General features: G+C 40.6%; 3 protein-coding genes across 3 annotated transcripts; 2 read left to right on the top strand and 1 right to left on the bottom strand.

Annotated features, from left to right (window-relative positions):
* The first annotated feature begins 207 nt into the window (after nucleotides 1-207).
* On the top strand, nucleotides 208-1287 carry LOC108040931 (keratin, type I cytoskeletal 9). Its single transcript, XM_017118628.2, has one exon. It carries the CDS (start codon nucleotides 299-301, stop codon nucleotides 1187-1189), a length of 891 nt encoding a protein of 296 aa, XP_016974117.1. The 5' UTR covers nucleotides 208-298; the 3' UTR covers nucleotides 1190-1287.
* Nucleotides 1288-5029: 3742 nt separating this feature from the next.
* Nucleotides 5030-5521, bottom strand: LOC108051757 (gram-negative bacteria-binding protein 3). Its single transcript, XM_017133970.2, has one exon. It carries the CDS (start codon nucleotides 5504-5506, stop codon nucleotides 5048-5050), a length of 459 nt encoding a protein of 152 aa, XP_016989459.1. The 5' UTR covers nucleotides 5507-5521; the 3' UTR covers nucleotides 5030-5047.
* Nucleotides 5522-21519: 15998 nt separating this feature from the next.
* LOC108053700 (protein transport protein Sec61 subunit gamma) lies at nucleotides 21520-22438 on the top strand. The gene is made up of 2 exons (XM_017136416.1): nucleotides 21520-21631; nucleotides 22174-22438. Exons 1-2 carry the CDS (start codon nucleotides 21576-21578, stop codon nucleotides 22436-22438), a joined length of 321 nt encoding a protein of 106 aa, XP_016991905.1. The 5' UTR covers nucleotides 21520-21575.
* The last annotated feature ends 5313 nt before the right edge of the window (nucleotides 22439-27751 follow it).

Genomic DNA, 27751 nt, shown 5'->3' with positions numbered 1-27751 from the left:
TGCTGGACCTAAAATAATATTCCTAAAAACTTGCAAGCCAGCGTATAAAATTGATTTTCAAAGCTAAGTAATGCATAACAGAAAACTAATGATCAAGCTCAAAAGCTTTTTCAAGCTTCGAAAAATACTGATAAACTTCCCGACACTTTGTCGTCATCTACTGATTGATGGGTTATCTGATTCATTGAGTTATTTTTTTCTTTGCCTAGCTCTGTTTATTTTGCTTGTATTCGCTGACTGATCTTAGAAATAACACGAAACGTTTTGGGAGATCAGTCATCTATTTGCTTGCTTTGCCATGAGGTCGTTTTTGCTAGTGATGCTGCTGACACTGGGATCGAGTTTGGCCCAACTTGTTTACAGAGACTACGGCTTACCATCCGACGGAGGATTTTTTGGAGGCCAAGGAGTAAATGGACTGATCAGTGGTCGTAGACCAGGAGGTCCATTTGGAAGTGGCGATCAGCAAGGAGGTTTAATAACTGGAGCAAGCAGCGGAGGGCCTTTTGGCCATGGTGGAAGTGGTCTAGTCAGTGGAAGTAATTCAGGAGGCCCATTTGGAAGTGGCAATCATGAAGGAGGTCTAATTTCTGGAGGGAACAGTGGAGGTTCCTTTGGCGGTAATTATGGCCAAGGTGGAGGTGGACTGATCGGTGGCAGTAAAACTGGAGGACCATTTGCCAGTAACCATCATCAAGAGGTCTTAATTTCCGGACAAAATAGTGGAGGTCCCTTTGGCAGTAATCAATGGACAGACGGCTCAATTGGTAGTGACAGTGATAGTGGTCTTATCAGTGGCAGGCAAACTGGAGGTCCATTTTCCAATAAAGGACTCATTTCTGGAGGAAATAGTGGAGGTCCCCTTGATAGAAATCAAGGAAGATATGGTTTGTCACCTGAAAGTGGTCTGATCAGTAACAGCAGGCCTGGAGGTCCATTTGTCAGTAACATTCACCATGAAGGTCTAATTTCTGGAGGAAGGAGCCAAGGTACGTTTGGCCATAGTGGAAGTGGTCTAGTCAGTGGAAGTAATTCAGGAGGACCATTTGAAAGTGTCAATCATGAAGGCAAATTAAATTCTGGTCTAATCAGTGGAAGCAATACTGGAGGACCGTTTAAAACAAATACCCAGGAATCGGAACTCATTACAGGAAGTCAAACAGGTGGACCCTTCGGAAACGGAATTTAATAGAAGTCCGTTTAGTTGAAGCTTTTTCGGCAGCAATTAATTTAGTTCAAAAGGCAAACCTTGCCAAATAAACGTGTTTCAATTATTTTATATGAGAATAAGAGTGGTTGTGGCCTTTAAATTTAATTTAAATAACGCTTGAATGCCACGAGCATAAGAAGCTTAAGTACCACATTAAGTGCTCTCCACCTGAGGCTTTAAAAAAAAATGTGTGGAGTTTGTATGGACGTAGTAGGTATATATATATTTTTTGCACACTTTTCGCATTATGTTGTCGTCACAAGTCATTTTAGCGCCTGCCATGTGAAAAACGGCGACCAATGTGAGTGTATATGGGCGTTAAATGAAGCATGTGCCGGTGTCCGTGGGTGGTGCAGGTGGGTGGTGCTGTGGCAGGGGCAGGTGGGTCGTGCCACTGCAAGTGCAACTGCGAATGCCACAATCTTGCCGCTAGCTGGCAGTTTTCGCCAAGCGAAATGAGAAAATGAGAGCAGTGCAGCTCGCAAATGTTGCTGACAGCGTCACTTAGTCCGCTACCTTCGTGCCACAGATATATGCACACTTGCACATGCCCACCTGTATATTGCCCACATGTATATAAGTATTTAAATGCATGTATGTATGATTGCGAAAAAGTGCAAAAGCTTTGCGAACACCTCTCCGCATAAATGCTTAATGCACTGCAAATGAGTTGTGACAAATGGCCTGACCAGGCATATAATAATATATTTATTATTCCATATAGCAGGAATTGGGTCCCTCCCCTTTCCAACCAGGCACATTATGTAATTTTCTAAAACCTCGGGTTCTGTTCACACTCAACTTTCTTGCTTTCCGATTCTCGGCTGAAAGCGGTCAGCAAGGCAGGTCAAGCGCAAGGCAAAGCAAACTAACACAAAACAGTCGGCGCGAGGAGCGGATCCAGGTGTTACCAAAATGATTTAACAGCCTAAAAGTATATTTCTTTAATACACATTTAAAATATATTTGTCTTTTTGAATTATTTCACAGATTTCAGGTCAAAGATCTATTTAAGATTTACGGCTTTGACTTGATAAAGATATAGCCTCAGGGTTTTTTAAATAATTGTCTTTACAAGCTAGCTTAAATAAGCGATTTAAAAATGTTTCGAGTCCCAAATATATACTGTTGACTTATAAAAACTGACAGTAAATATAAAACCTCACACACACTAGGCTGTTAATGCTAGAGCCATATTAAATGTGCAATTTGGCTCATCTAAAAGTTTATCATATGATTATAAGCTAATGCTATTTAATTTCGACAAGAAATCAATGTTATTATAGAACTTTATCATGTTGATAAGTTTGATTTTGAGTTCTTAGAACTAATCCTGAGTCAGATTTAGTTTACCTTAATGGGTAAATAAATAAATTAAAATTAAAATCCATTTTCAGGGCGAATTAGAGTAATATCAGGAATTTATCATTTATAAAAATATTTATTTAAGTCAAAATTCAATTCGATCAAATAAGTACTCTCTGCTCAGAAGTGAAAGCCTTTCACCACACGCAACATCAGACATTTCTAAGCCACCAAAAGCGCACCAACTGGGACTGACATGGCAAAAAGTTTTATCTGCTTTCTGTTAGCCTTGGGGGAAAGTTAAATGGTCCAAGCGCATCCTTTTATGCAGTTGTTTATGGACGAGAGTGTATTGAGGGTGGTGCTGTCATACCTGGCTAAATTCCTTGGTGCATTTTTTCGGTGTCCTCGGTTGCTTCCCTCCAATGTATGGCGGCAGTTTTTGGGTGTCGCCCTTCAAACCCGTGTGATGAGCGGGCTGGAGAACTTTTCAGTATGATTTATACGATCCGGATACTTACTTGCGTATCTGTGACAAAGTGCTTCTTTGATTTATAGCTCTAATGGGAAAAAATAAAACCATGCAATGGTATTGAAATACATTGTTGCTGTTAGGGATCGTTTTACCAAAAATGAGGATAATTTAGCCATTGTTTGTGGTTAAAATAATTTATTACAATTTAGCATAACAAGTCGTGAAAAATTTTTTAAATTAATCAACAAAAATAAATAGTTGCCTCCTGAATTTATTTGTAGTATATTTTCCGGTATGGATATTTTACCTAAAATAAACGGTTTTATGATTGTTTTTCTGATCAGGTGTAAAGTATGTAATATTTGAAAAAAATGTACTTATATTACCTAAAACTAATAGAGTACTGTGTATGTATACCATTAAAGAGGTTATTTTATTTCTAATTGTATATTCCAATAATATATCCCAAATAATATTCCAATAAATATGTTGGTTTATCTGCCTCATCTTCCCTTTACAGATTGTGTAAAACTAGAATGGCTCTTGATCAAAATATTCTAACCTGATCATCAACCGGTATTTTTTACTGAAGACAATTTTTGAGTAAAAAGAACTAATATTTTCAAACATAACATTATGGTTATTTTTCATATCGGATTGATATTGGCTATACATTTTAAATTCGCCGTATTATTGTGGTATTATTAATAACAGGTGTTTTTCCATATCAAGCTGAGATTATTATACCCTTGCAGAGGGTATTATAATTTTGGTCAAAAGTGTGCAACGCAGTGAAGGAGACATCTCCGACCCTATAAAGTATATATATTCTTGATCAGGATCACCTTCATGTCCGTCTGTCCGTCCGTCCGTCTGTCCGTCCGTCCGTCCGTCTGTCCGTCTGTCCGTCTGTCCGTCTACTCAAACTAGTCTCTCAGTTTTAAAGCTATCGAATTGAAACTTTGCACACACCCTTATTTCCTTTGCACGCAGTATATAAGTCGGAACGGCCGGGGTCGGCCGAATATATCCTATAGTTGCCATATAACTGATTGATCGGAAATGCCATAATTTTCGTGTTTGTAAAGTTAGGAAGTTGGGATTTTCTAAGGGTTTTATATTTGGCCAATCAATCCGACCTACCAAATTTCATAACGATCGGCCGACTATATCCTATAGCTGACATATAACTGATTGATCGGAAATGCCATAACTTTGGTGTTTGTAAAGTTAGAAAGTTGGGATTTTCTATGGGTTTTATTTTTATCAATCCGACCTACCAAATTTCATAAGGATCGGCCGACTATATCCTATAGCTGCCATATAACTGAACGATTGGAAATGCCATAATGTTTTTAAAGTTAGGAAGTTGGGATTTTTTATGAGTATTAAGAATGCATCATATGAATAATTTTGGAGAATATAATTAAGAGAGTATTCTGCAAGGGTATATCAACTTCGGCTCCGTCCGAAGTTAGCTTCCCTTTCTTGTTTTCTTATCAGTTTGTTTTTGTTCTCATTCCAGGGTGTTAATCTGGTCGAGGTCAGCTATGCCACTGTTTTGAAGCCTGTGGTAATTGTAGCCGCATTCTGAATATATATTTAACTAAAATATTTGTGAACTTACTATATTTTAAAATGATTATTTATAAAAACCTTAGGGAAGGTCATATGCGACCAATTCGATTCTTCGATATCTGTCAAATTATTCATTATTAAAGCAAACAAATTGTAGATTCACTTTCACTAGAGCTTCACAGCAATCCACGCTGTTTTTGATACTTTATTTAGAAAGTCGGGGTCGCAAATTGTTTATTAAATAATTCTATAACATACTTCTTTTCGAAATAACTATTGATATGAAAAGCATACCAAGTGTACATAAGATTTGGCTTGCGGACGTTAGCTTGCCTTCTTGTTTTGAAATAAACTAGTATTAATAAAATTTTTGGCATACAAACCTGACTGATGGATAAAGCGGTCTTGATATGACTTTGTATTTGGCTATTGACAAAGCTCAAGCAATAAAACAGTACAAACATGTATTCACGCTTAATTTATTGAACAAATATATTAATCGTATTGTGGCCGTTGGCGACAATAGGCTGGTGACCACCGTTGGAGCCGTTCACATCAATTCTCTGGGAATCCCCTCCGCCGACCACATGCACCTGGTTGTAGTTGTGGTAGTCGATCCCATGGTACCGCGCCGTGGTCCAGTAGTAAAGAACATCTCCGGTTTGAAGTTTCTGGTTCCGGTTGCGATATGTCCAGCGTCCATTGCGGGAACTCACTATATCGGCCGCCCAGGTCTGATCGCCCAGATCGTCCATCTCCTCGTTGACCTTGCCGTGGAAGGCGAACAGCGAGATGCCCGGCTCGTGGGGAATGGAGACCTCGAATCCCTTCGGCGAGTTAACCTTGACGGTGGCCTTGGGCACATCGTAGGACAGACTCCCGCCCGCGGAAATAGCGACTAGGAGCAGATAGACTGGCAGCTTTGAGGTGAGCGACATCGCGGTGGAGACTGGATTCTGTCGGGAGCCGAGCCACTGCTTTTGTAGCCATCCATCTAAAGCTTATCTCGTCTGGATGTGGCTTGTTTTTTTGTCCCCAGTAAGCTGTAAATTTCCCGACGGTTCATCCCCCCCCAAACTCGGAAATCTCGCCGCGTCCCAAAAGTAAACAATGCTTATGTTTGTATTGGAATATTTCAAAAAAATTAGAAATAAAGATGAGCTTTTAGCTATAAATTATATGTATGCGATTTGATTTGGGACGATCACCAGTGGTATACAAAAATTTACTATACATAGGTTTTTCATCAAAAATGAAATAATACCTAATCATAAAATTTATCATCATATCATAGGTTATTGTATCCTAACAAAACCATGATTGTGGGTCATTATAAATCGGATAGGTAAATATTACTGTTCCGGTTTACTACACGGATTCCGAAAAACTGAGAATCTGCGCTTAAATTCGGCTCTTTTGCTTTTATATAGAACAGTAATAAAAGGTGTATAGGTTATTAATACTTGCACAATTTTGGAGTAAGTCCCGCTGCCACGCCCCTTGGACCCACTGTGCAATGCATCCCCATCCCTCCAAAGTCCGGGAATTCGGCCGCGTGCCCGAAAATATGCAATAGAAATATTTGCATAGCAATATTTCTCGGAAGAGGGAGCGGGTTGATAAAGAAGAGCCTTAGGCTATGACCGCACCACATGTGTGCGGTTTGCTTTGGGACGACGACTCCTTTGTACCATGAGACTATATACATGTACATAAATATATGCAGATGATCCGCCCGCCTTTTTGGCCACACAGCAATCTTGCGGCATTGTTGCCAGTGCTGTGTTACTTTTGTCTGCAAGTATGTAAGTACTTGCCACTCACCTAAGCACAGGCCTGGCATCCTTCATCGGCATTCGCGTCGCAGACAAAGCGAATGGGGGTCCTTCTAGTGGCAGATACTTAGACAGTCAATTGCTGTCAGTGGCCCAAAGTCAGGGTGCAATGTTAACTATGCTGCCACTGAGCAGGCGGTTAAACTAAGAATATACTCTTAGTAAGCAACGCACAGAAACTGACTGTTTACATTGTTAGAAGAAGTTCGTCAACTTGTTTAATGTCATTATCGTAGTAGTTATTACTCTAGGTATGTGTTGGCTTGAACCTCACTCGCCGGCGTCAGTCAGTTTCTAGAGCTTTGAAAGAGGTTTTAGTTAATTTTCTCTCAGTTTAAATACACTTTTATCACATTAAGTAAGTGTATCCTGGAGATGATTTCACATTAATAAAACATCATGTAAATTCTTAGAGATGTGTATCATTAGCATATTGCAACTTCTGAGATTAACATGCAGACTTTTGATTTATTTCATTACCAGATAATTTTATTGGAACGAATACACTGATACAAATAAATTTAGCCACTGATTAATATAGAAATATTAAAATTTTAATAAATGTACAAGTATATTAAAATAGAGACATTGGAAGATATTACTGCATTGGTATTTAATACTTTTTTCTTTCAATACAAGAAGGTCCCACACACTGTATTTGGTTTATCGGCCCTCCAAATTCCTTCCCGTGTCCCGGGAGCGCACTTAAAGCGGCTTATGTCCCTGGACCCGGCCTAACCAGATGGTAGTTAATTCTTAATTGCCCGGCTATTTGTCAAACAAAATGATTCTGCTAACCGACCCGGTCGCCCAGCTCTCGCCGGACTGACAATTGTCCCAGAAACAACATTAAAACACAAAAGCGCAATATCAACTTCTGCACACCGCACCGCCCTAACAAAAAAATAGGCGAAATGGAGATGGAGATGGGGTTGGGGTTGGGGAAACAAGCAAAGTCAAACCACAGCAAACCGAAACTAAATAGCCGAACATTTATACAAGCAATCTATCCGGGGCCGGGCGCTCAATCTATTCATTCAGTCATTCGGGCGTCCACTCACTCGGTCATTCGTTCAGCTGTCCATCGCAATGCGGGTCGCGATGCCGGGGTCATCTATCCTCCAAATGTTTGCTGATGTTGCGCCCAAGCGGCTGGCGCTGATTTATAAGCTGCATGCCGCTGACCACTTGATTGCGTATCTGTGTCCCGCTTCCACTCGCCGTCCATGTGTATGTGTAATTTATTTACGTTAACACGCGCTGGCCCAAACCATGGCCAAAACCATGGCGAACACCCGAAAAAGCCCGGTAGAGGATGAAGAGCAATTTTCATTTATTTTAAATGGCATAGAAAATTGCAAACTGACATTTTTCTGGCCCAAGTGCTCAGCTTCGGTTTTGGCCCTTTTCCATCTTTCCCATCGGTTCCCAATGGCTTTGTGCACACAGCCGGAAATTTGTGTAGTTGTGTAGTTGTGCAGTTTGGTAGATGGTAGTTGGTAGTTGGAGTGGCATTAGATGCCGGGCCAGGTCCCAGACTGATTACCATGAAATTACATTGTTTCGCACTTAAAACATGCCGGCCAGTGTAAATGTGGGCCAATAGCACTCTCTCCTCTCCATTTGTCCCCAAACCAGTTTCGGCTTAATTAAGTGGCCTGTTTTTATCTGTGGCAAACATTTCTTTGCCCCCCAGTCCATTCGCCCTCACACAGCACTGAATTTAATTGCTTGCATTTATTGTTAATTGATTTTATTTTTAGCAGTTTAGCATTGAGAGGTTTTTTCGGGCAGTCAGGTGCTTTGCTATTTATTCGGGCGTGATTTAATTTGTTTGGTATTTGCCTAAATTGAATGAAAATTGATTTGAAACTTAATCAAATTTTTTGAAACTGTCAATAATGCATGTCAGAAGCCACAGCAACAACGAAAAAATGGTTATCGCTGCAGGAATTCCATTCAGTCGATGAGCATAATTCAATCAGCGGGTTGATACAATATTTTTCTGAATCATTTGGTGTAAATTGCCGAACGCATGTAACGCTTTTTGTGATGGATCAACTTGTCGCAAAGGCAATATTTAATATTCGTGTACACCAATAAGCCATTGAGTACAATATACACGGGAATATTCATTTGAATGCATATTTAATAATTTCGTTTGTTTATTTGTACAGAGGAATAATGTACATATTTGTAAATTCAGGGCCTCCAAAGCATATCAAGTTTCAAAGGATATCCCTATAGTTTTTAAAAGAGCAAAGCATTATTTTTTAAGTATTATTTTACATTTTAGACCTGGCCAAAATTGGTGAATTTTTATTTATTTCTTAATGAGCTCGGATCAATAAAACTGGAGATATGTAGGGTTTTAATTAGTGATTGAAGATTTTTTTGTTTATTCTAAATAACTTTGCTGCCCCATTTTTAATAGTTTGCATCCAAAATTAGTAGCTGGGTATATACAAATATTGATACATTTTGAATAGGGCTAAGGCAAATTTCGCGGAGCGAGTATTTCACGATCGAAATGATTTGTTTTTTCTATCACATATCTAATAAAGTTCATTAATTTAAAGTTTAATTGCTTCTTTAAAGGGATTTACCTTTGATGTTGGCTTTAAGTGTACTCAATGAAACAACATTAGAATTCTGTGGTTGTCTCGATAGCTGTCTAATGTTATCCTTATTGGTTGCCTTCGACACAGTCTTTGCTTATCCATCTCAATTTCCCATAATCAATTTTACTGAGCTCCTGCAAAAGCAAACACCTTGGCACTCCTCCGCTCACGCAAACCCATGTTCGTGTACATATATCTGGAGAGTAAGCAATAAGCCAAGCCAAGATCTATCCAACCATGCACCTGTCATAGCTAGCACTCGGTCCCCATAAGATTCTCCATCCAAGCTCCCGTTTTACGAACCACAACCACTTCGCCTGTAGCTTCTGCTTTACACATAAGTTCAGTTGCTCAAACATGAGCACAGTTTTCCTTCGACCCCCTCCCCACAAATGCCTCTTCTTCTTTTCCAACACCACCCAAGGCTCCTTTTGCCATTGCGCACATATTTAAAGAGCAAACGTTTATCTAAGTTGTACCGTTGCGGTTTCCGTTGACATTCAAATGCGGAAGCACCTGTCGCCCAGTCGAGGGAGCCCGGTGACTGCGACTCGAAGATGTTCCACTCGGAACGGCCAGGATGGGGAGTTGCGATTGGCGTGGGGCTGGCATCCACTTCCGATTTCACACGCATACGAGCAGGGGCATGAGCACTAGATATTGCGAGGGTGGTTTGAGTAGTAATTCCTTTAATTACTGTAAGGTCTCTTTAAAGATTATAAGCTTTAAATGAAATTCCCAATCCCTCAAAATGTACACCATTTCACAAATTATTTTGATAGAAAACATTTTATTGTGCTTGTTATTAATACACATAAAAAGCAATATTCAGCACTTAATTAAACAGAAATAAAAATGGCGACATTGTGAAAAGGAACACATGCACTTAATAATAAAATTATGGGGTTTTGAAAACAAGTACATTACATGTTTTGTAATACAGTAAAAAAAATTTAAAAAACCTATCGACATAAATGAATAATTAAGCTTCATAAACGGATTATTGGGCACTTATAGCGAAGGATTCAAGGCACATTGTCCTGCCGATCTTGCTTACTATATTATATATTGAAATAATCTTTCTCACTTACATATTTATCATTTTTGTGGGGCTTTTAAAGTAATTTTTGAACAACATTAATTTTATTTGAACGGTATGTTCTTGTATGTTTAGTATAAGCAATTTGAAAAAGCATTTTGTACCATTTCACAAATGCTATATTACTTTTCCTTACTCCACAAATTACGATTCAATATTATACAAACTTTGCTGTAAAGCAATCCCCAAAACCTAACTTAAAAGGTAGGTAAAATATGTTGGTAAATGCCTGGCTCAACATATGAAATCCAAAGGCAAAAGCAACTACTACCACTGTCCCCCAAAATGAAACTCCCCGTGCAAATTTCACTCGAAACGTTGCCGGATACACACTCCGCTGGGCATACACGACAAGTTTCTCCTGATCCCGCCGGCGTACCTGGCTGCAAGTCCTCGAGGACTTTGCCACTTTGTAGTTGCTTTTGAATTCTCAAGTGTCTGCCACGACGACGTCGTCAACTTTAAATGGTTTCGCTTACACCTCCAGCATGCCATTGAACAAATTAATTACTCGACAACTTTACAAGCGTTCCAATGGCAGTGGCAGCACCACCGCAAGTAGTGGAATTCCTCGCCCGCCCCGCAGAATCGTGGTTTCCTTCTGCTCAAGCGGCTGCTCATTAGAGTGCTGCATATTGTTGGGAAGTCGCCATTACCATCATCATCATCGTCATCATCGTCATCATCGTCATCGCACATCCTGGACCTGGACCTGCAAAAAGGGTGCACACGCATTTTCGATTGCTGAGCTCATTAATAATGGGCTCTGGTGCGATCCTGGCCATGTATTTGTGCGCAATGTGAGTTATGCTCCACGCCGGCCATTGGCCAACAAAGCAGCCAAAATGGGCATTATTATAGCGATGGCATGGCGGAAAGTCACGAAGTTATAGTGTGCATTGCAAAATACCTGAATGGCTTTGAGGCACGTTAGGACCCAGCGAAAATAACATTTTAACGCCATCCCAATTTTGTTACAAATGGTTTTCAAATCGAATTCACTTTGTATTCGTATTATCAGTTATGTAATGGGGTGAACTTAAATTCCATTTAATTCCATTTCCGTATTTAAATTCCATCTAATTCGGTAGTCCTCTTAAAAAAATAAATCATTTTATCCGTTTACAGTGCCTACCTAATATTTCATTGAAAAAAAAGAGTGATACAACTATTATTTTTTAAAAAATACTTTTAAATATGTTTCTAAGAACTTACGACCGGATTACACATACAAAAAACCGTTTATTTTAATCGGAGTAACCTTTTTGTTTTTAAAAAATATTGATTATAACTTTATAGAAGTACTTAATAAATAAGTTTTAATTAAGTTGTTCCATTTTAGAGATTTATTTGGAGATGTATTAATAACGGGGACGTACATTTTTTTCATCAATTAAGATTTAAAGTTTAATGTACAATACCATGACTTGCAATTAGTTATAACTATGCAGAGGGTATAATAATTTCAGTCAAAGGTAAGCAAAGTGGAGGTCAAGTTTCCGACCATAAAAAGTATATATATTCATCAGCATCACCAGTCAATTCGATCTGGCCATGTCAGTCTGTCCGTTTCTACGCAAACAAGTCCATCAGTTTTAAAACTATTTGGATATAACCTGCCAAAAAGTCTTCTTTCTGCTGCAAGTATACATAGCGCCAATTTCAATAATCGGAGGGGAAAAAATAAAATGGTAACTTCTTAACTTCTTAACACATACTCACCTACTCCAAGAAATAGACATTTGTAACGATTTCAAAAATCATATAGCTGCCGAAGGAAATTTATCGGAAAATCAACATACCTTTGTTTTTGTTTTTAAGCATCGAAACCGAAATACAGAATATTGCATTTTTGTAACAGCGTCACTACACATTGCTGAAGTTTGCTTCCTTTCTTGTTAAAAATATCTAACTCAACAAAATGATTTTTAAGATATTTGTATGTATCCAGAAAAACACATTATTGGCATTTCGCATTCATGGGTCACGCTGCCATCTCTGAAGTGATTACAATGCAGCTGGCTAAATGGCCATACATTCCGTTTCTTGGCCGTTGCTATTGCACTGGCCTCCTCCGATTTTGGCTGCGCTCCCGTCTGCATAGCCGGAAATTGGAAAAGTGTTGCTTTATGCGCAGCAACAAAGGGCAGAAGGGGGGTGGGGGAAGGATCTGTGGCTGGACTTGGTAGGGCAGTCGCTTTATGACCACGCCTCCCAGAAGAGGGTGTTCTCCAGAGTTCTGGGCATTGTTCTGGCCAAAATGAAAGAGCTTGGCCAGGCTATGAATGCTGTGGACTGCTTAGTCCAGTGTGTGGAGTGCAGAGCCGTGTATTACGCATCCTTTTTTTTTTTTAGCTATCCTGGGAGTCCTGGAGAGCTGCTAATGGGGACTGTTGAGCATGCATGTCCTGATTCTTGTTCATGGGATTGGCGATCTTGCAACAGGGGAGCGGGCGCTTTTAAGCGGAATTGATTCATCCGGAAAGATGAATTTACAATTTTTGAGTAAACTCCATTTATCCAACCCAGTCGACCGTGCTGCGGTTCACTAAATTGTGGCGTAAATTGCAGCATATTTGCCAAAAATTATTGTATCAATATCGAGAGCCCTAGCAGTTAACCATTAAAAGCATTTGGAATTATGGAGTTTCGCTGCCGCTTTTGTTGTCCATCGAATAAATTGGATTTTATTCCACTTTTTTTCGGCCTCGATGAAAATCAGTCAAATTTATATCTGCGGTAAAAGCCATCCCCACACAAACGCGAATGTGGCTCTGACTCTTCATTTTGTTATTTTACAAATACGTAATTTTGTTTAGCGTAATTGCGGCTGCAATTGAAACCGGACTCTTGATTGGAGAGCACAATGTACACACAAAACACACTCGCATATTGGCGTGTAGACGCAGACTTGATTGTTGCCAATTTGATATTTACGTTTTAATGAAGGCACTTTTTTGTTTGGCGCATCGCTGATAAGCTGGGCCATTGAGAGCGAATTCCATCACTCGATTGCATTCAAAATGAGATTTTGGTTGTTCAAGTGGATCCGCCACGGCATCAGATCCAAGTTAATGAGCAGTCAGTAGACACGCCCATCTGTGTCCGTTTTCCAATAAAGCTTGAGAGCAAACAAGCTCAAAGGGGCGGCAGCAAGAGGGCCAAGTTAATAAAAGTTCGCGACATGCAAAGGCGGCACATCGGAATATACTGCATGTTATGGGCTCTTTCAAAGGGAATTTATAAGAAATAATCCACATATGGTTCCTCCTCTGATTCATTGAATAGCTTAACAAGATTGGTATTAAACTTGGTGTGGGAGAAATTTATTTTAATGAACTTAAAGTTATAATTTAAAACTAGTTAAATAATTGTTTTTCCGAAAAGAAACTCTTTACTCTGTGGCTAAGCAGACATTTAAAAATTTGTATGTTTTTCGAGTGTCTTATGTTTATGCAACTTAAATAAACTTACAAACCATTCGTTATATTTATTGAAGATTGCTCAATTTATCTACATTGGCATTTTTACCATTTGCATCTCATCAAAAAGTCTACAACAATTTAAAATCTATTTCATCTGACTATAGTTTATATATGAAAATCAATTTTTTCCGCCATTGGCACTGTCCAAATATTGTTTTTAAATTTTGAACATGATGTTTTCATAGGCTGATATATGTTAGCAAAATTATTAATTTATATTTATTCAAAGGTTTTAAATTCTTATTACGCAAAAACTCGAAAAATGAAAACTTTCAAAAATATAACTTAAATCATTTCAGAGAAAGATCCAGCTGCCAATTGCCATTTAGACCTGGTGCACACCTTTCTGGGTTGGCCGCCATTTGACACGACAGTTAATTAAATTTTGGTTGCACAGGTTCGGGTATCCCGTTGTTGCACTTGGACTTGGCCATTGTCGTTGTCTCTTAACTCTTTGAGGTTTTTCACTCGGCCATCCTGACTGCCCTCGTGGCTTTCCATCTTATCCCTGGTCTTTGCTCTCGTTTGTCTCATTCCATTGCGGCTTTCCCGATCATTGGTAATTTACGCTTCACATGACCAGAGTCGGAAAAATTCCTCCTTTCTTTTTTCCACTTGCGGCTTTCCCGACGGTGTTTTTTCCCCGTTGTTGTTGACTTTAAACTTGTGCCATAGGTGCTGGTGCGTGTTCGGGTCTAAGCTGCTTATCCTGCCTAGGGGAAATGCGGTTAGGACTCTTGGTCTTGGTCCTGGTCTCTGACAGTGATTGGTGCCAGTGTCAGGGATTTATTTATCTTTTAAGAGCGTATTTATTGGCCCGCATTAAAGCAGAGCTGCCGGAAAAGTGGGCGCGAAAAACAAAAATTTAAGGGAAATCCGAGACGAACAAAATCTCGATTTGGCTGATGGGAAAATGGGGGTCAAGTGGCGGATTGATCACTGTTTTTGGACTCATCATACATCTTCACTTTTCATTTGTTCAACTCGATGTGTGTGAGCAATCCTGGTCATTTGACACTTTCACTTTGCGAGCCATACAATTTATTTCACTTTTATCAGACATCAAGACATATTGATTTTTGTCTTTCTTGGGCGCCAAAAAATATTGCCAGCCATGGACGATAATCTCCCAGAGCCTACTGTCCGCCCAAAAAAAGGTTGGATTGGCCTCCTTATGAGGGTCATATGCCTATGTCTCTCGAACGTAATCAAAGTTGATTGATTACGTGAGCTCATCGTCCGGTTGGGTTAATGACATGCTCGGAAACTTTCTCTCCCCTTCCAGCCCAACTCAATCTCGTTAAATTTTAATCATCTTTTTTCAGGCGCAAATTAGTTTTGTCGTTCTGTTTTGATGTGGGTGCCAAAATATATTAATTAATTCCCTTAGCTCAGGTAAATCCGCTTAGTGGACAACCAATTTCTAAGAAGGCCTTTTGTCCTAAGTTTATTTTGCCTATTTTTTGTATAAGCCGCTTTGTGTTTTCAACATTTCGACCACTAGAAGGCAATCCCTGGAAAACACAATAATATGTATCTTCATATCTGAAGTGATAAGCGGTTTAAAAAAGAAAAATTGTGTATACATGTGCGACTAAATAATTACACCTTTTATGCCTTATTTTGAATAATAAAAAAACGTTAATTTGTTTATATACATTAATTGACTAGGGTATTAAAAATAAGACAGGAAACGTGTTCCAAACTAGTCAGCATCTAGTGGCTATCAGCTACTGCAGAATTGTTTCATTCGATGATACCAGTGAATGGTGAAATTATTTTGAAAATGTGAAATTGCCCAAATGTAGCGGTATCCTATTAGGTGATTGAAACGTTTCATTGCCAATATCCACATCAAAATACATCAATTGAAATGGATTTAACACGGAAAGCCTTTTCGGAAAAGTTTTTATATAAAAGTGACTAAATGCAGCCATCACTCAATTTAGCAAAACCTATTCTATAAACCAATCTCCCATCCTGTTTAAACTGGCCTGGAATAAACATTTCTGTGTATTCTAATTGGAGAAAATCGGATTTCGGATACCCATATAAATTTTCATCAAAGTCAGCAACTAAAATAAATTCACCTTTAACATAAGCGGACTGAAATTTGATAAAATTAATATCTATATTATTACATATAGATTAAAACAGCAAACTATTTATAAGTTCATTCTTGCAAAAAAAAACCGATTTATTGATTTAATGTCATTCGTGTAAAATGTTGTAAAATTACGTTATTTAATTAAAAAAAGCTAAATTATAGATGCAAATAAAAGTGCATTTTGTGTTAAAAAAGACTGTATTCGTGTAAAGAATAAAGGGAATAAAATTAAATCATAAGTGCACTTGACCTCAAAGAAAAAGCAATCAAAAAGGAAAGCGCTCAGCTGCTGATGAAGACACTTTTCCGCTTCTAGGCCAAAACATAAACTCCTCAAAGGGAGTAAGGACACAGGAATTGGCAGGGGATTCCTTCGCATTGGTGGACGAGTGACAAACTAATTTCATTACGAGCAGCTGGCACCGACATGGACATTGTCTATATCCCCCGCCACTGTCTCAGCCCAATGAAATCCGGTCATAATGCTTGTAATAATAATCAACAGCCCCAGAGCCAGGGTGAAAACCGAGCTGGAACCCAGCGGAAGATGATAAGTAGACACGGACCTGGACTCGGACACTTGCAGCTTTGCGGATCTCCGGCTCGCCGAAGCAATTGCCATGGCAAAAATAGAACAATTTCACTAAAAATAAAAACAAAAGCCAGATAAGTGGGCCAGCGGATCGGGGCGTTGAGAGGGCGTGGCAAGCTGTGTGTAATATGTGCACAAATTGAAAATAAAGTTTTGTAACAAAATGTCGCACCGGAAATGAAACTCGCAGCATGAGACTTGGCTTGCCATCTCTCCGTCTCTATCTGCCCCCCTCCAGCTGTCTCTTTCTGCCCCCCTCCAGCCGTCCCTGTCTGTGGGAAAATGTGTAGCGAAGCGTGTAAACTGGGTATAAAGGCAGAGCCATTTGGGGCGTGGTCGGGCGGAGCATTGTTTGCCACTATTACTGGGCCAAGAGGGGTGGTGGAGGGTGGAGGGTGGAGGAACATCTCTGATTCCGCCTTAGTCTAGGCGCAGTCTGCGCCAGTCGAGCCTTTGCCATAATAAAAGATGACATTTTATAGCAGTCATAGCCATGTTAGCAGAGCAAGGAGCTGGATGCTCGGTGGTTTTGGGCCTTTTGGCCTAGCCGCCTGCCGGATTGGAAGCCAGAAGCCGGAGGCACGACAAAGACACAGCTGCAAAAGTACATAAACCCAGAAATGTCATGTTTATTTTCATTTCATAAGGAAATTGTCTGCCTATATAGTTTGGCCTGAGAGGAGCAGCACCTGGAAGAAGTTTCCCAATAAGGAGTCAGGTTCAGCAACGCGGGGGGTTAGCTCGCTGGAATTGTCTTGCCATTTTTATGACCCCCACATAAAGTCGCAGCAAGCTGAACGATTTACGGCCATTCAGCAATTTATGGCCCATAATTAGCATATGAAATGGTTAAGTGCACCACAAATTGCACTTAAGTGTAGTGCACATGCGGCTGAACCGGAAATAAAGTTGGCTAAAACCGATATTAAATTGAATTCGAAACTGTTTTGGGGTCGATTTAATGGCCCTTGATGTGGGTTAATCTTTGATACCAACTTTTGAAGCGCACCCATTACTTTGAATTTTCCCAACTCGCTAATGGCTTAAAAATCGGGCACAAATTATCCCCATTAAATATTCAAATTTCTGAAAAGTTTGCAGGAGCACTTTTGCCACTTTGAGCGACTGCCACAGGTTGAATCTTCGCACACCACACACGCCGCCTCGAAAATATCCACTCATCTAATCGCATCGTTAACATCATCAGCAATTTTGCAATGTCATGGCCCGAACAATGGCCAAAAGAAGAGGACTGGAGGCCCCCAGACTAGCTAGCCGTTTAATCATTTTGTCACGCGTTGGCTAAACAAAAACGGCGGCAAAAGGCTGGCGGGGAATTTAATTTTAGCATATGTCATAAGGGTTTAGCCATGATTTATACGGCGAAAGGCAGCCATCAAATGTCGGGACAGAGCTTGTAATAAAGGGAATTAGGCAATCCCCAAGAGAGGAGCCCAGAAAAGGGACCAATGCGAAACTAAACGATTCGGGAAGCTCGAACAGCAGATGCAGCTATGAACATCGGCGGGATAGCATGACCATTACTCTTCCGGGGCCGTGAAAGGAGAATCGCTACAGCTTCATATATCTTCATTTGAGCAGCACTTGCACTGTGAAAAATGTACCACTATTGCCCCGGGACTTTGGGCCCTTATCAGCATACGTATCGCGCAGTGTAGGGTGACATGGCAGCGCTCAGCTGTGCACAAATTCGCTTGTGTATAAATATTTATATATTGAAATCCAATGCGAATCGATGGGAATGGAGTTGAAATCGGAGTTTAAGCCGGAGTTGGAGTCGAGTTCGAGCAATGTGCCGCAATGCAATCGAGCTAGACGAAATTGAATTTGCAGCAAGTTACTCAGGATTCGGCATCCGCATCCTCATCCGCATCCGCATCCCTATCCGGGTCTTCGTCTTGATGCACAGTTTGTCCTGTTTGAGCATGCGAAAATGCGATTTGAGCCGCTCCACCCCACCCCACCCCCAACCAACTTCCTGGCCTGGAAAAGTTTTCTATCGCTTGTTGTTGCCTGTAGCTGCCTGCTATTTTTCCCGGGTGGAAAACTGGGGCCTGAGCTGTGACAAATCTTTATGCAATGTTGCATGTCCTCTGATTTGCCATGATGACATGCTGATGGAATAAGTAGAGGGACGGCAAACGGAACTAAAACTATGACTGTTCCACGGTGACTCTGACTCTGCCTCTGTATCTGTATCTGACTCTGTGAATGTAAATGTATCTGCATCTGAATCTGTATCCGTAGTTCTGTGCCATTTCTATCTGTCTGTGCCAGTGATTTGCTCGCCGAAGCGTTAAGCACAAAAATTGGTAATGGCTGTGGCTGTCCCGTTTTTGGCAATCATTGCGCAGGTTTTATATCTTTATGTTGGTTTCTTTCTGTGATAGGTTTTCGATTTGGCCAGGGCCACAGAATGCCATCGATTTGATATGTTGTCTGATGCAAGATTGTTTGAGGCAGAGCAGCAACCCAAACGAAAGTTTAAGGTTGCTTTCAGAGTTCAAGAATTTCCAGCAATATTACCATAGCTGTTTCTGAGCTCTGCTTGATTAAGAGCTGTTGAAATTTAATTAATTTCTTTCGTCTTGCCATTTGGCCACAGATTTTCAACAAGGGCCGCAGGCATAAGCAGCTTAAACATCAAAAGACACTGAAACTTAATCAGGCAACCAGACCCTTTCCTCAAGACTCGACTTGAATGCAAAATGCTCCCATCGCTCTGCTAATTGCATTAATATCTTTGCAGAACATGATTTACAAAATACAAAATAAACACAAATAATGGAAGTATCGGGATAGGTGAGCCCCGCATCCGAAATGTGCGAGTGGAAACTTTTCATTATAAATTGCGTGCCAGCTGTCAACATGGTGTTTGCCCCGGGGCCAATTGAAATGGATTTGAGGAGGAGCGGGGCAAGGGAACTCTAAAGGCGTCCCGATGGAATGGCGATGATAAGGGGGCGTGGCACTGGCAGTTGAAAGGCTAATTTTGCACATTTGGACTGACATCCATGAGGAGCAAATGCGTTGTGGGTTATCATTTGGTTAGTCCGCTCGGAGAAAGGGGCAGTGGCGGTGGCGTGGGCGTGGCAGGGCAGGCAATTTCATGGTTAAATGATTCAGAAAGAGAATTTCAAAATTAGGACTTGGCCCAGCCCCCCGGTTAACACAATGTAATTAACTTTTGCGCGACTGCCTCGCCCTCTCAATATATTTGATATTTATTTTGGCCCTCTGGGTGCACTTTGGTCACTCGTCCGCTGACAACTTTTGCCTCTATGGAGCGGGACTACGCCGGATGTACTGCCCATCTTCCTGGGCCCCCCTCCCCCACCACCGCACTCGCCGTCCCTTTCGAGCGGCTTTTCGAAAGCAATTTGAAACAAATTTTATTGCCAAAGTTTTTGGAGCACATGGAAAATTGTTCAAGTGCCACCGCAAACAAAAAAAAAAGTTACCAACCAAGATGCCGCTCTGATCCACAATTAGTCCTATACAAAAGTGTGTTAACTGCTCTTGGATTGCAAATAAAATGAGACGAATTTGGGTGGAAATTTATAGTTTGGTTGCGGAATGGGGGAGAGAATTGAAGGGTTCGATATCGCAGCTGTTAAAGGGCGGCTTTAAGTGCCGCTTACAGCTGGGGCATCGGGGCCAGTAAGTCCGCAAGCCTCGTTGCGCTTCATGACCAACTTCCATGGCCGGCGCACAGTGCGTATGCGTAATAAACAAAACAACTGCAGTAACAATCGCTCCTTGTGCGTGTCTGTGTATGTGTGTAAGTGGGCTTTATTAAAATTTACAACCAGGCAGTCGGTACTGTTGAGCTTTCCTACGCACACTGGTCATGCCCCGCCCTCTGACCCCCCCTTCCCTCTCCGCCCGTGCCCTGCCCTGCCCATACAATCCCTGAATGGAGCGGTGCACGCCCACTCCCTGGGCGCACATTGTGCTCAGTGTTTGGCGTTTGCCTCTGTTGAATAATAAATTGTATTTTGCGGCATTTAAAAGCAATTTTTTAACATTTTTCAATCTCAATGGCAATGCCTGAAACGGCAAGCACGCACACCATCATAAATATCCACAAACACTGGCACACAAGCGATGGCACTGGCACATTCATATCCGTATACTTACACTGAGAAAAATACTCAGTGACCGGATTACCAATTTTCAATAATTTATATTTTCAGATATTTGCTGCAACAATTTCGATGACGATGTGATTCTAGATAAATAAATTAGCTTATATTTGAGTTTTATCTCAGTTGTTGTACACCATTTTCTAAGGACGTAAATTTAAGATATGAGGTTGGTATATATTTATCAAGATAAATTATAACGGTCCCTTAAACAAAAATTACAAATATAAAAAAAGGTTTAGATAAGAAAAAATAAATAAAAGTCGTGCTATAATTTTAGTCTAAATATTATAACTCGGAGAGGAAGAGTAAATAAGTCATTATATTTTGATTTTATATTTTTATTTAGCAACACCATGTAATAAAAGCTATACAAATATGTATCTATCATAATCCTCTGTGTGTTCACAGAGAATTTTTGGATTATAGGTGAATAGGGATTTTCGGCAGTGTAATTATATACATGGAAGAGTAGAAGAGGAGCCCGTGCGGAGCCCGTTGTGGCACAGTTTTGTCTACCAATTTTGCAGTGAATTGTCCTGGGAATCTCTGAAGCCAAGGCTGTCAAATCGTAGCAACAACAGCCACCTCTCCACGCACCGAGATGGATAGAGATAGATGCAGGGGAGGTGGGAGTTGGAGTGGAATTGGGGGAATTTTTGGCTTAGACTTGGAGCTGGAGCATTTTCGGACTGGCTCCCTGTGCATTTAGTTAAGCTTCAAGTGAAGACAGCAACGATTCGGCAGTGAAACAAATTGCAGCATTTAAGTTCCCCTACACCCGCCCGCCCCTTGCACTTCACAAATTCTGTGCGGCAGGAGACGCAAAACTAGTCGAAAATGTTCGTTCTTGTGTGTCGGGGCTGGCAAACAGTTTGCGTAAAGTTTGATTATGTGTGTAAACCGGCCAGTATTTTCCATTTCAAGTTGCCACACTTTGCATGTGCCAATGCTGGCGGCGGCAATGTTCGGAACAACAGCTGGCCATTATTAGAAACGAATTTCATGTCGATCTTAACAGGCCAGTCGAATTAGTTCAACGCTCAGAAACATATAAGTTTTGCTGGAACTAATCTGAAGGTATCGATTTAAGAATCTGGAGATGGAGCAACGTCTTTCTCGTCGTCGTAGATGCAGGCAAAAAAGAAGTGCCAGGAGGTAGATATGTCATTATCTAATATTTATACCCGTTACTCGTACAGTAAAAAAAAATTAAAAAAGGTAGAAGGAAGCGTTTTCCTTTTAAATTTATATATATATTGTTGATCAGAATCAATAGCCGAGTCTGTCTGCTGTCCGTCTATCTGTCCGTCCGTTTGTCCGTCTGCCCTCTTCTGAATCTTTTCCTCTGTATGAACGTCAAGATCTCGGAAACTACAATAGCTTGGGATTTTAAAGATTAGATTATGGTTATCAATATGCAGCGCAAGTTTATTTAGCCACGCCCAAATGTCGTCCCCAAATAATTATGACGACACAGTATATCCGAAAAACGGAGTTCATATGTTATGTTACGCTGCTCGCATTCAGCATATGGGATTGTAACTCCCGTTCGCCAGATGGCGCCACCAAAAATTTTCCAAATGCGACATATTTGTTTAAAAATTGTTTAGCTGAGTAACGGGTGAATTATAGTCGAGGCACTCGACTATGGCGATTCTCCTTGACTTAGATCACGATTTTATCTCTTAAATTTTCAGTGGACTTTGCAAATTCTTGCCCGATTTGAAATGCAAGTCACTGGATGGCGTGCGTCGCCAGGTCAAGGATCAGCTGCGTCTCGTCCTGCCGTCCGCTGGTTTCTATAAGAACTCCATGCGGTTCTACAAGCGCTGCACAAAACCAGACCGCCAGGAGTTCCTGCGCATCAGCGCGGCCATCGGCGTGGGATTCCTCATCATGGGCGTAATTGGATTCGTGGTTAAGCTGATGCACATACCCATCGTCAACATAATCATGGACTGAACTTAAATGCTTTAGCGGAAATAAAGTTATTTGGCCAAAAGCCAATGTCGTCGTAAAGAGGACAAGCTGGTTGTGTTGACCTAAGAGTGTTGACAAGATCATCTCTCTTTCTTGCCAAGTTTTTTTGGTTATACCCACTAGTCGTGTTGTAAAAAGGGATGTTGCATTCTTAACATTTTAGGAATATGTATATGAATAGTTTCAGACCCATAAGATTCCACTTTTAGCTATTTATTAGGCAGTTTTTTTTTACATAAAAGTTGTAAAATATATGGCTGAAAGAAGAATCGTTATTATTATGCATGTAAGTAAGTAAATTGTTTTACTTGTTTGGGATTTCTTGTTGATACAATTGGATTTCAATAACCCAATTTTTTTCCAATCGAATAACTTATAAAAAATTTGATTATAATTAACTCATAGAGAGGATGAAACTTAAGTACCGATTATATTTTTGTCGGGTTATTGCTTATTCTTTTTTTCTATTTCGGTTCGCTAGGAAAAACATTCAGCGTTGCCAAAAGTCCACAAATATATGTTCGCACTCTATATTTTTTTGTGGGTGAATCAAGGCCTTTGGAAGGGGTCTTACCTGCAGACAGATTTGGCAGGGAATGGGAAAGGTGGAATAGTTTGCTAGCCAGCTAAAGCCAAGAAAATTGTTCCCTTAAAGTATTCGCTGTATTTGTGGCGATTAATTTTAAACGACTATCCTATCGAAATCCCTCAGGGAAACTGCATTCCAATGCGAGTTTTATTTTTGGGTAGAAAGAAAAAACTTGTTGGCCAAATCAGTGGGCAACGCTTTTATCTGAGCACTTGCAGCAGCTGCGGAGGGAATCGGGTGCCGGGTCCTTGACGCATCAGTATCCATATCCCTTGGACGCTTGCATGTGCATTGTCACATGTGTCTCCATTTGCTGCTGTTATGTTTTATTGATGAGTCTCGCAAACCAAAATTGATGATGCCTCGATGTCCTCGTTCGCGTCCTTGCGGCGTCGAGGAAAGCACAATCGAGGTTCCTTGTTGTTCCCGCTGTTGCCGCCGGCAAATGGGGAAAATTTATTCAAAACTTCGACGCAGTTGCATCCTTTAACGGCTCGTCCGTGCAACAGGCGTCAAAGGAGCTGACGGAGGCAAATTGACGTGGTCTGGGTTAACAGACAGGCCCCCTCCACGGGAAACTTTTAAAAGTTGAAATTACTGAGATAAATGTATTGGACGGAGAGTCTTTTAACTGAAGTAGGTTTTTTCCCCCTATATGTCAAAGGCGCCGGACGTGAACTATCAAAATTGAGTAAAAGCAATATTATATTATTAACTATATGAAAGCAGGAAATTAAAATAAGAGGATACTGCAGCACGGAAACTTTTAACCGTTTTGTGAGTGAATGAATACTTTTTGAACAATAATTCTGATTTTTTTACGTTTATAAAGGATTAGTTTTCAAGACAGTTCCTATTTTCCTTTACCATCATCGCTGTTTATCAAAATATATAAAATTTAACGACATTTACTTCGAGTAATAAGTAAAAACACTTTACATTCACTTACATTGGATTCAAAGATTTTTGTTTAACTACTTATAAGTTGAAGCTCGAAAGTTTGTCAAAACTATTATATGAAAAAAATGGAAAATAAACAAAATGTATAATCCTCTGTATTTTTTTGTGAAAGGTATCGGCTTAGTATGGCATCTATTGTATTTGTATCGAAAATTCATATTGCAGTCCAAGGACATCCAATCATGTGCTTCTTTATGCATGCCCTATGTTGCGTGGTTCTAGCTCTCTTCTTGATGCATTTTAATTAAAAGTGAAGTGCGGCCATTAATTTGCAACTACAAATTACACTCAATAAAACATGTCTGCCACACTGATTTTTCGGCACGAACCGAGTGCACAAGAGAAAGAAGTGTATGTGTGTGTGCGAGAGACTGGCAATCAATTTGCACTTTGACTACAATTACTGATTTTCGACACTTCAAAGGATTTTATAAATTGCCATTTGCTCTCAGCCCTCAAAAAAAAGTTCTTCGTTGCTGCTCTGACTTTGGCAATTTGTTTTTGCCTTTTCCCTTGCCCACACACACACACACACACACACTGACACACCCACACACTCGCAGGCTCACACGGACACGGTCACATGTGTTTTTTGTTCTCCTCCTGATTGCGCCTACCATGTACAACTTTAATTAACTCAATGTGCGACTCCTGCGGCCAAACGGCAGGCGGCAGTCCAAAAAGGCCAGGACTTGAAAGTAGTGCCTGCGTGGCAAATTCGGAGGCAAAAGGAGCCAAGGAGTAAAGTGATTTTTTGTTAGGTCGGCTTGCTGCAAATTAGTTTTTGGATAAATGGAAAAGCTAATGAGGGACACCGAATCGAGCTAGACAAGGTGGCAAAAGTTAAAGACATTCGGGCCGACCAAAGTTGAAATTCCCCCGCCTCCGAACTTTAGGCCATGTTTTCGGCTTTGAAATTTCCATGCAAAGCCAAGATACACGCATAAAGCGGAAAACATTTTTACACATATGACTGACGCTGATTGCGTTTGTCACGTCGGCGAAATAAAATTGCCGTGCGACCCAAAAACTGACGGCTAAGCGAACCAGAGAGGTGCCCAAAAAAAGGGGGAAAATATCGTAGGAGAAAGCAGTGATTAAGAGATCCGACGGTAGAGTACCCCATGCTCAAAGCCAAAAAAAAAAAATGTTTTTTAATTTTGTATGATTAAATAAAAATTTTGGTTTGATTTATTTTACAAACGATTTGGTGTGGAACAGGGGGATATAGAGTTTATTATTTGGATGGTACTTAAAGAAGAACTGAGGTCTATTAGTTATGGGACTCCATCAATAGAATCATGAAAAAACTTCGCGAGTAACTGGTATAAAAATCGGGAAAAGAAAAGACCCTAAAACACGAATACCCCGGATTTTTTATGTTGTCCTTGTGGTGTTGGCCTCTTCTGGCATTCCGCTTCTATATATGTATATGCGCACCTCATCCCGTTGGTTTTGTGTGCTTTTCTTGCATCTGCGCCAAAAACCGGGTAACGGGAGCGGAATTGCAGTAAAATCGTCATCGATGAACTCGGCGACCTCTTTACGCATGCAAACAACCACACACACAATCGCGATTCGGGCCTCATCCGTCCAGCATTGCGTATACGTAACGTACGCCAGACGATTGTCGCAGTTGCGGAATATTTGCATAATTTAGCGATTGAATTTTATGCTCAAAAGCAAAGCGCAGCAGCTGCTTTTCCCCCTCATACATGGCCGTATATCAGACGAAAGGGGGAATTGCTTTTCATATATTAATAATATAATTTTTGCTGCATTCGGCCGTGGCCAGTAGCTTCCGAAGAGCATCGGCATCATTATTAAGCCGATGATGAAGATCATTCTTGCCGGGACATGGACAATAATTGCATGCAACATAATTAAAGCCATTAAAGCACTTAAGCTGCCGGAAAACCCAGGACATGGCATATGGCCGTGGCTATAGGCAGTCGGCCAGGGGGAAGTTCGGAACCCGGGATCCGGGACTCGGGGTTCGGGAGGCAGCGATAGAGTGGCCCTGGTCGAGTCATGTTTGCATATGCATAATTATGATGAAAACACATTTAAATGCATTTAATCGGGCGCATAGCCAGCCTCGGAGGGGAACAGGAACATCGGGAGGGGACGGGCGTGGATCGTGGTCAGTTGGGTTTGGTCGACCTGGTTTGGCAGGTGGCTTATGGCCACGGCCCACTGAAAAGGCTTTTAACGTTTATTGGTTTTTATTAAATATTCCGGGCCAGTGGCGATGCCGCAAGCATATTAAATTCATAGAAACGGGTTGCTCAATTTATTGGGACTCACTCAAAGGAATATTTAAGTTTGATGTTCACAAAAATCTAATGTGTGGAATATGCATAATGACTTACACATTCTCATTATAGTAACTTTAAATTGTTCACAAAGCTTTGAAACAAAAAAGCTTTTTGTGATTATATTCTCGAGTTATAATGTATCCCCAAATTGAATTTAAAAAGCCAAAAAATACATTTAATATAAACAAGCAACCCAATGCACTGAAGCTTTGATATTTTCTCAAACACAATTTGGCATTCTCACAATATTTGTTTTATATTTTACTGCATATGCCTTGGCTGGTGACTTTCAGTTTCATTCGAGATACAAGAATTTAATACTCCACAAATCAAGTTTAACAAATAAACGAAATCATTTTCGTAGAACTTTTAAGAGTAGAAAATTTAAACATCGATTGGCAGAAGAAATTCGTTTGTTGCCGACCAACATGGAATCATTCAGAGATGTCTACGAAAAGTTGTTTGTTGATTGGCACATTCAGTGTGGAGAAAATCCCATTCATAGCTGGTGATATTGAAATATTTACTGATTTTCCTACTGCAAATTATGTATGCAATTTAAACAAAATTATTTATGTGCGAAGATTTTTCAAATATTTATACCAGGCTAACAAAAGTGCATGCACACATTTATTTCTATTTGTGAATATCTGTGTTGGGTATTTGTGGGCAGTTTTCGGCTAGTCTTTGTTAGCCTCGACCGGCCAAAAATTTAATTAAATCTGTGCGAGGCATTTCAATTCATTTTCTATTTACACTTTGTGACAATTTTTACGCGTCAACTTCTCTGGTGTATCTTTTTGTTTCGGGCGACCCATTGTTAGTTTTTCGTCCTTTTCGAGGCCTGGAGTGTGGACCCTCCATAAATGTTGCATGAGGCGCACTTCCCGTTTCCTGTCAGCGCATTTCGCTTTCATGACAAAGCAGAAAAAGGCGAGCTGAGGAAGCGAAGATTTTTGGGTGGCTAAGCAGGAAGCCCAAACTTTGAAGTTGCCGGATGCTGGGCTGTTGTGTCGCTTTGACCTACAACCGATTTGCGAGGCAGTTGCCCGGCCAAAGGACGCCGCCCAAAATAGTTGATGCTGCGGCAGGCTCTTCCCCAATGCCGTCCCAATTGATCCATTATCAGTTGTCCGACCTCGGAAAACACCTGACCACCAGATGCGGCGGTTTCAATTACCCGCACTTCCACTCACTGTCACCTCGCTCTCAACTTAAATATAATATTTACAAAGTTTATTAATGTGTGTGGCACCTTCGAGGGGAAAGCCAAAAGACAAAGAACCGTGCAAAACCATCGGGAAGACGGAAAGAAAAATACAATTATAATTATTTATTATGCGACAGTTTCCACTCTGGCTATCTGCGTCTCTTCGGCTCCTTTGTTGCACTCTCTGCAAACGAAAGCGAAACGAAACTGTCGCGAGA

This window comes from Drosophila rhopaloa, unplaced genomic scaffold (assembly GCF_018152115.1).
Source record: "Drosophila rhopaloa isolate 14029-0021.01 unplaced genomic scaffold, ASM1815211v1 contig_115, whole genome shotgun sequence".
NCBI lineage: Eukaryota > Metazoa > Arthropoda > Insecta > Diptera > Drosophilidae > Drosophila > Drosophila rhopaloa.
This window is presented reverse-complemented; position numbering and strand designations above follow the sequence as displayed.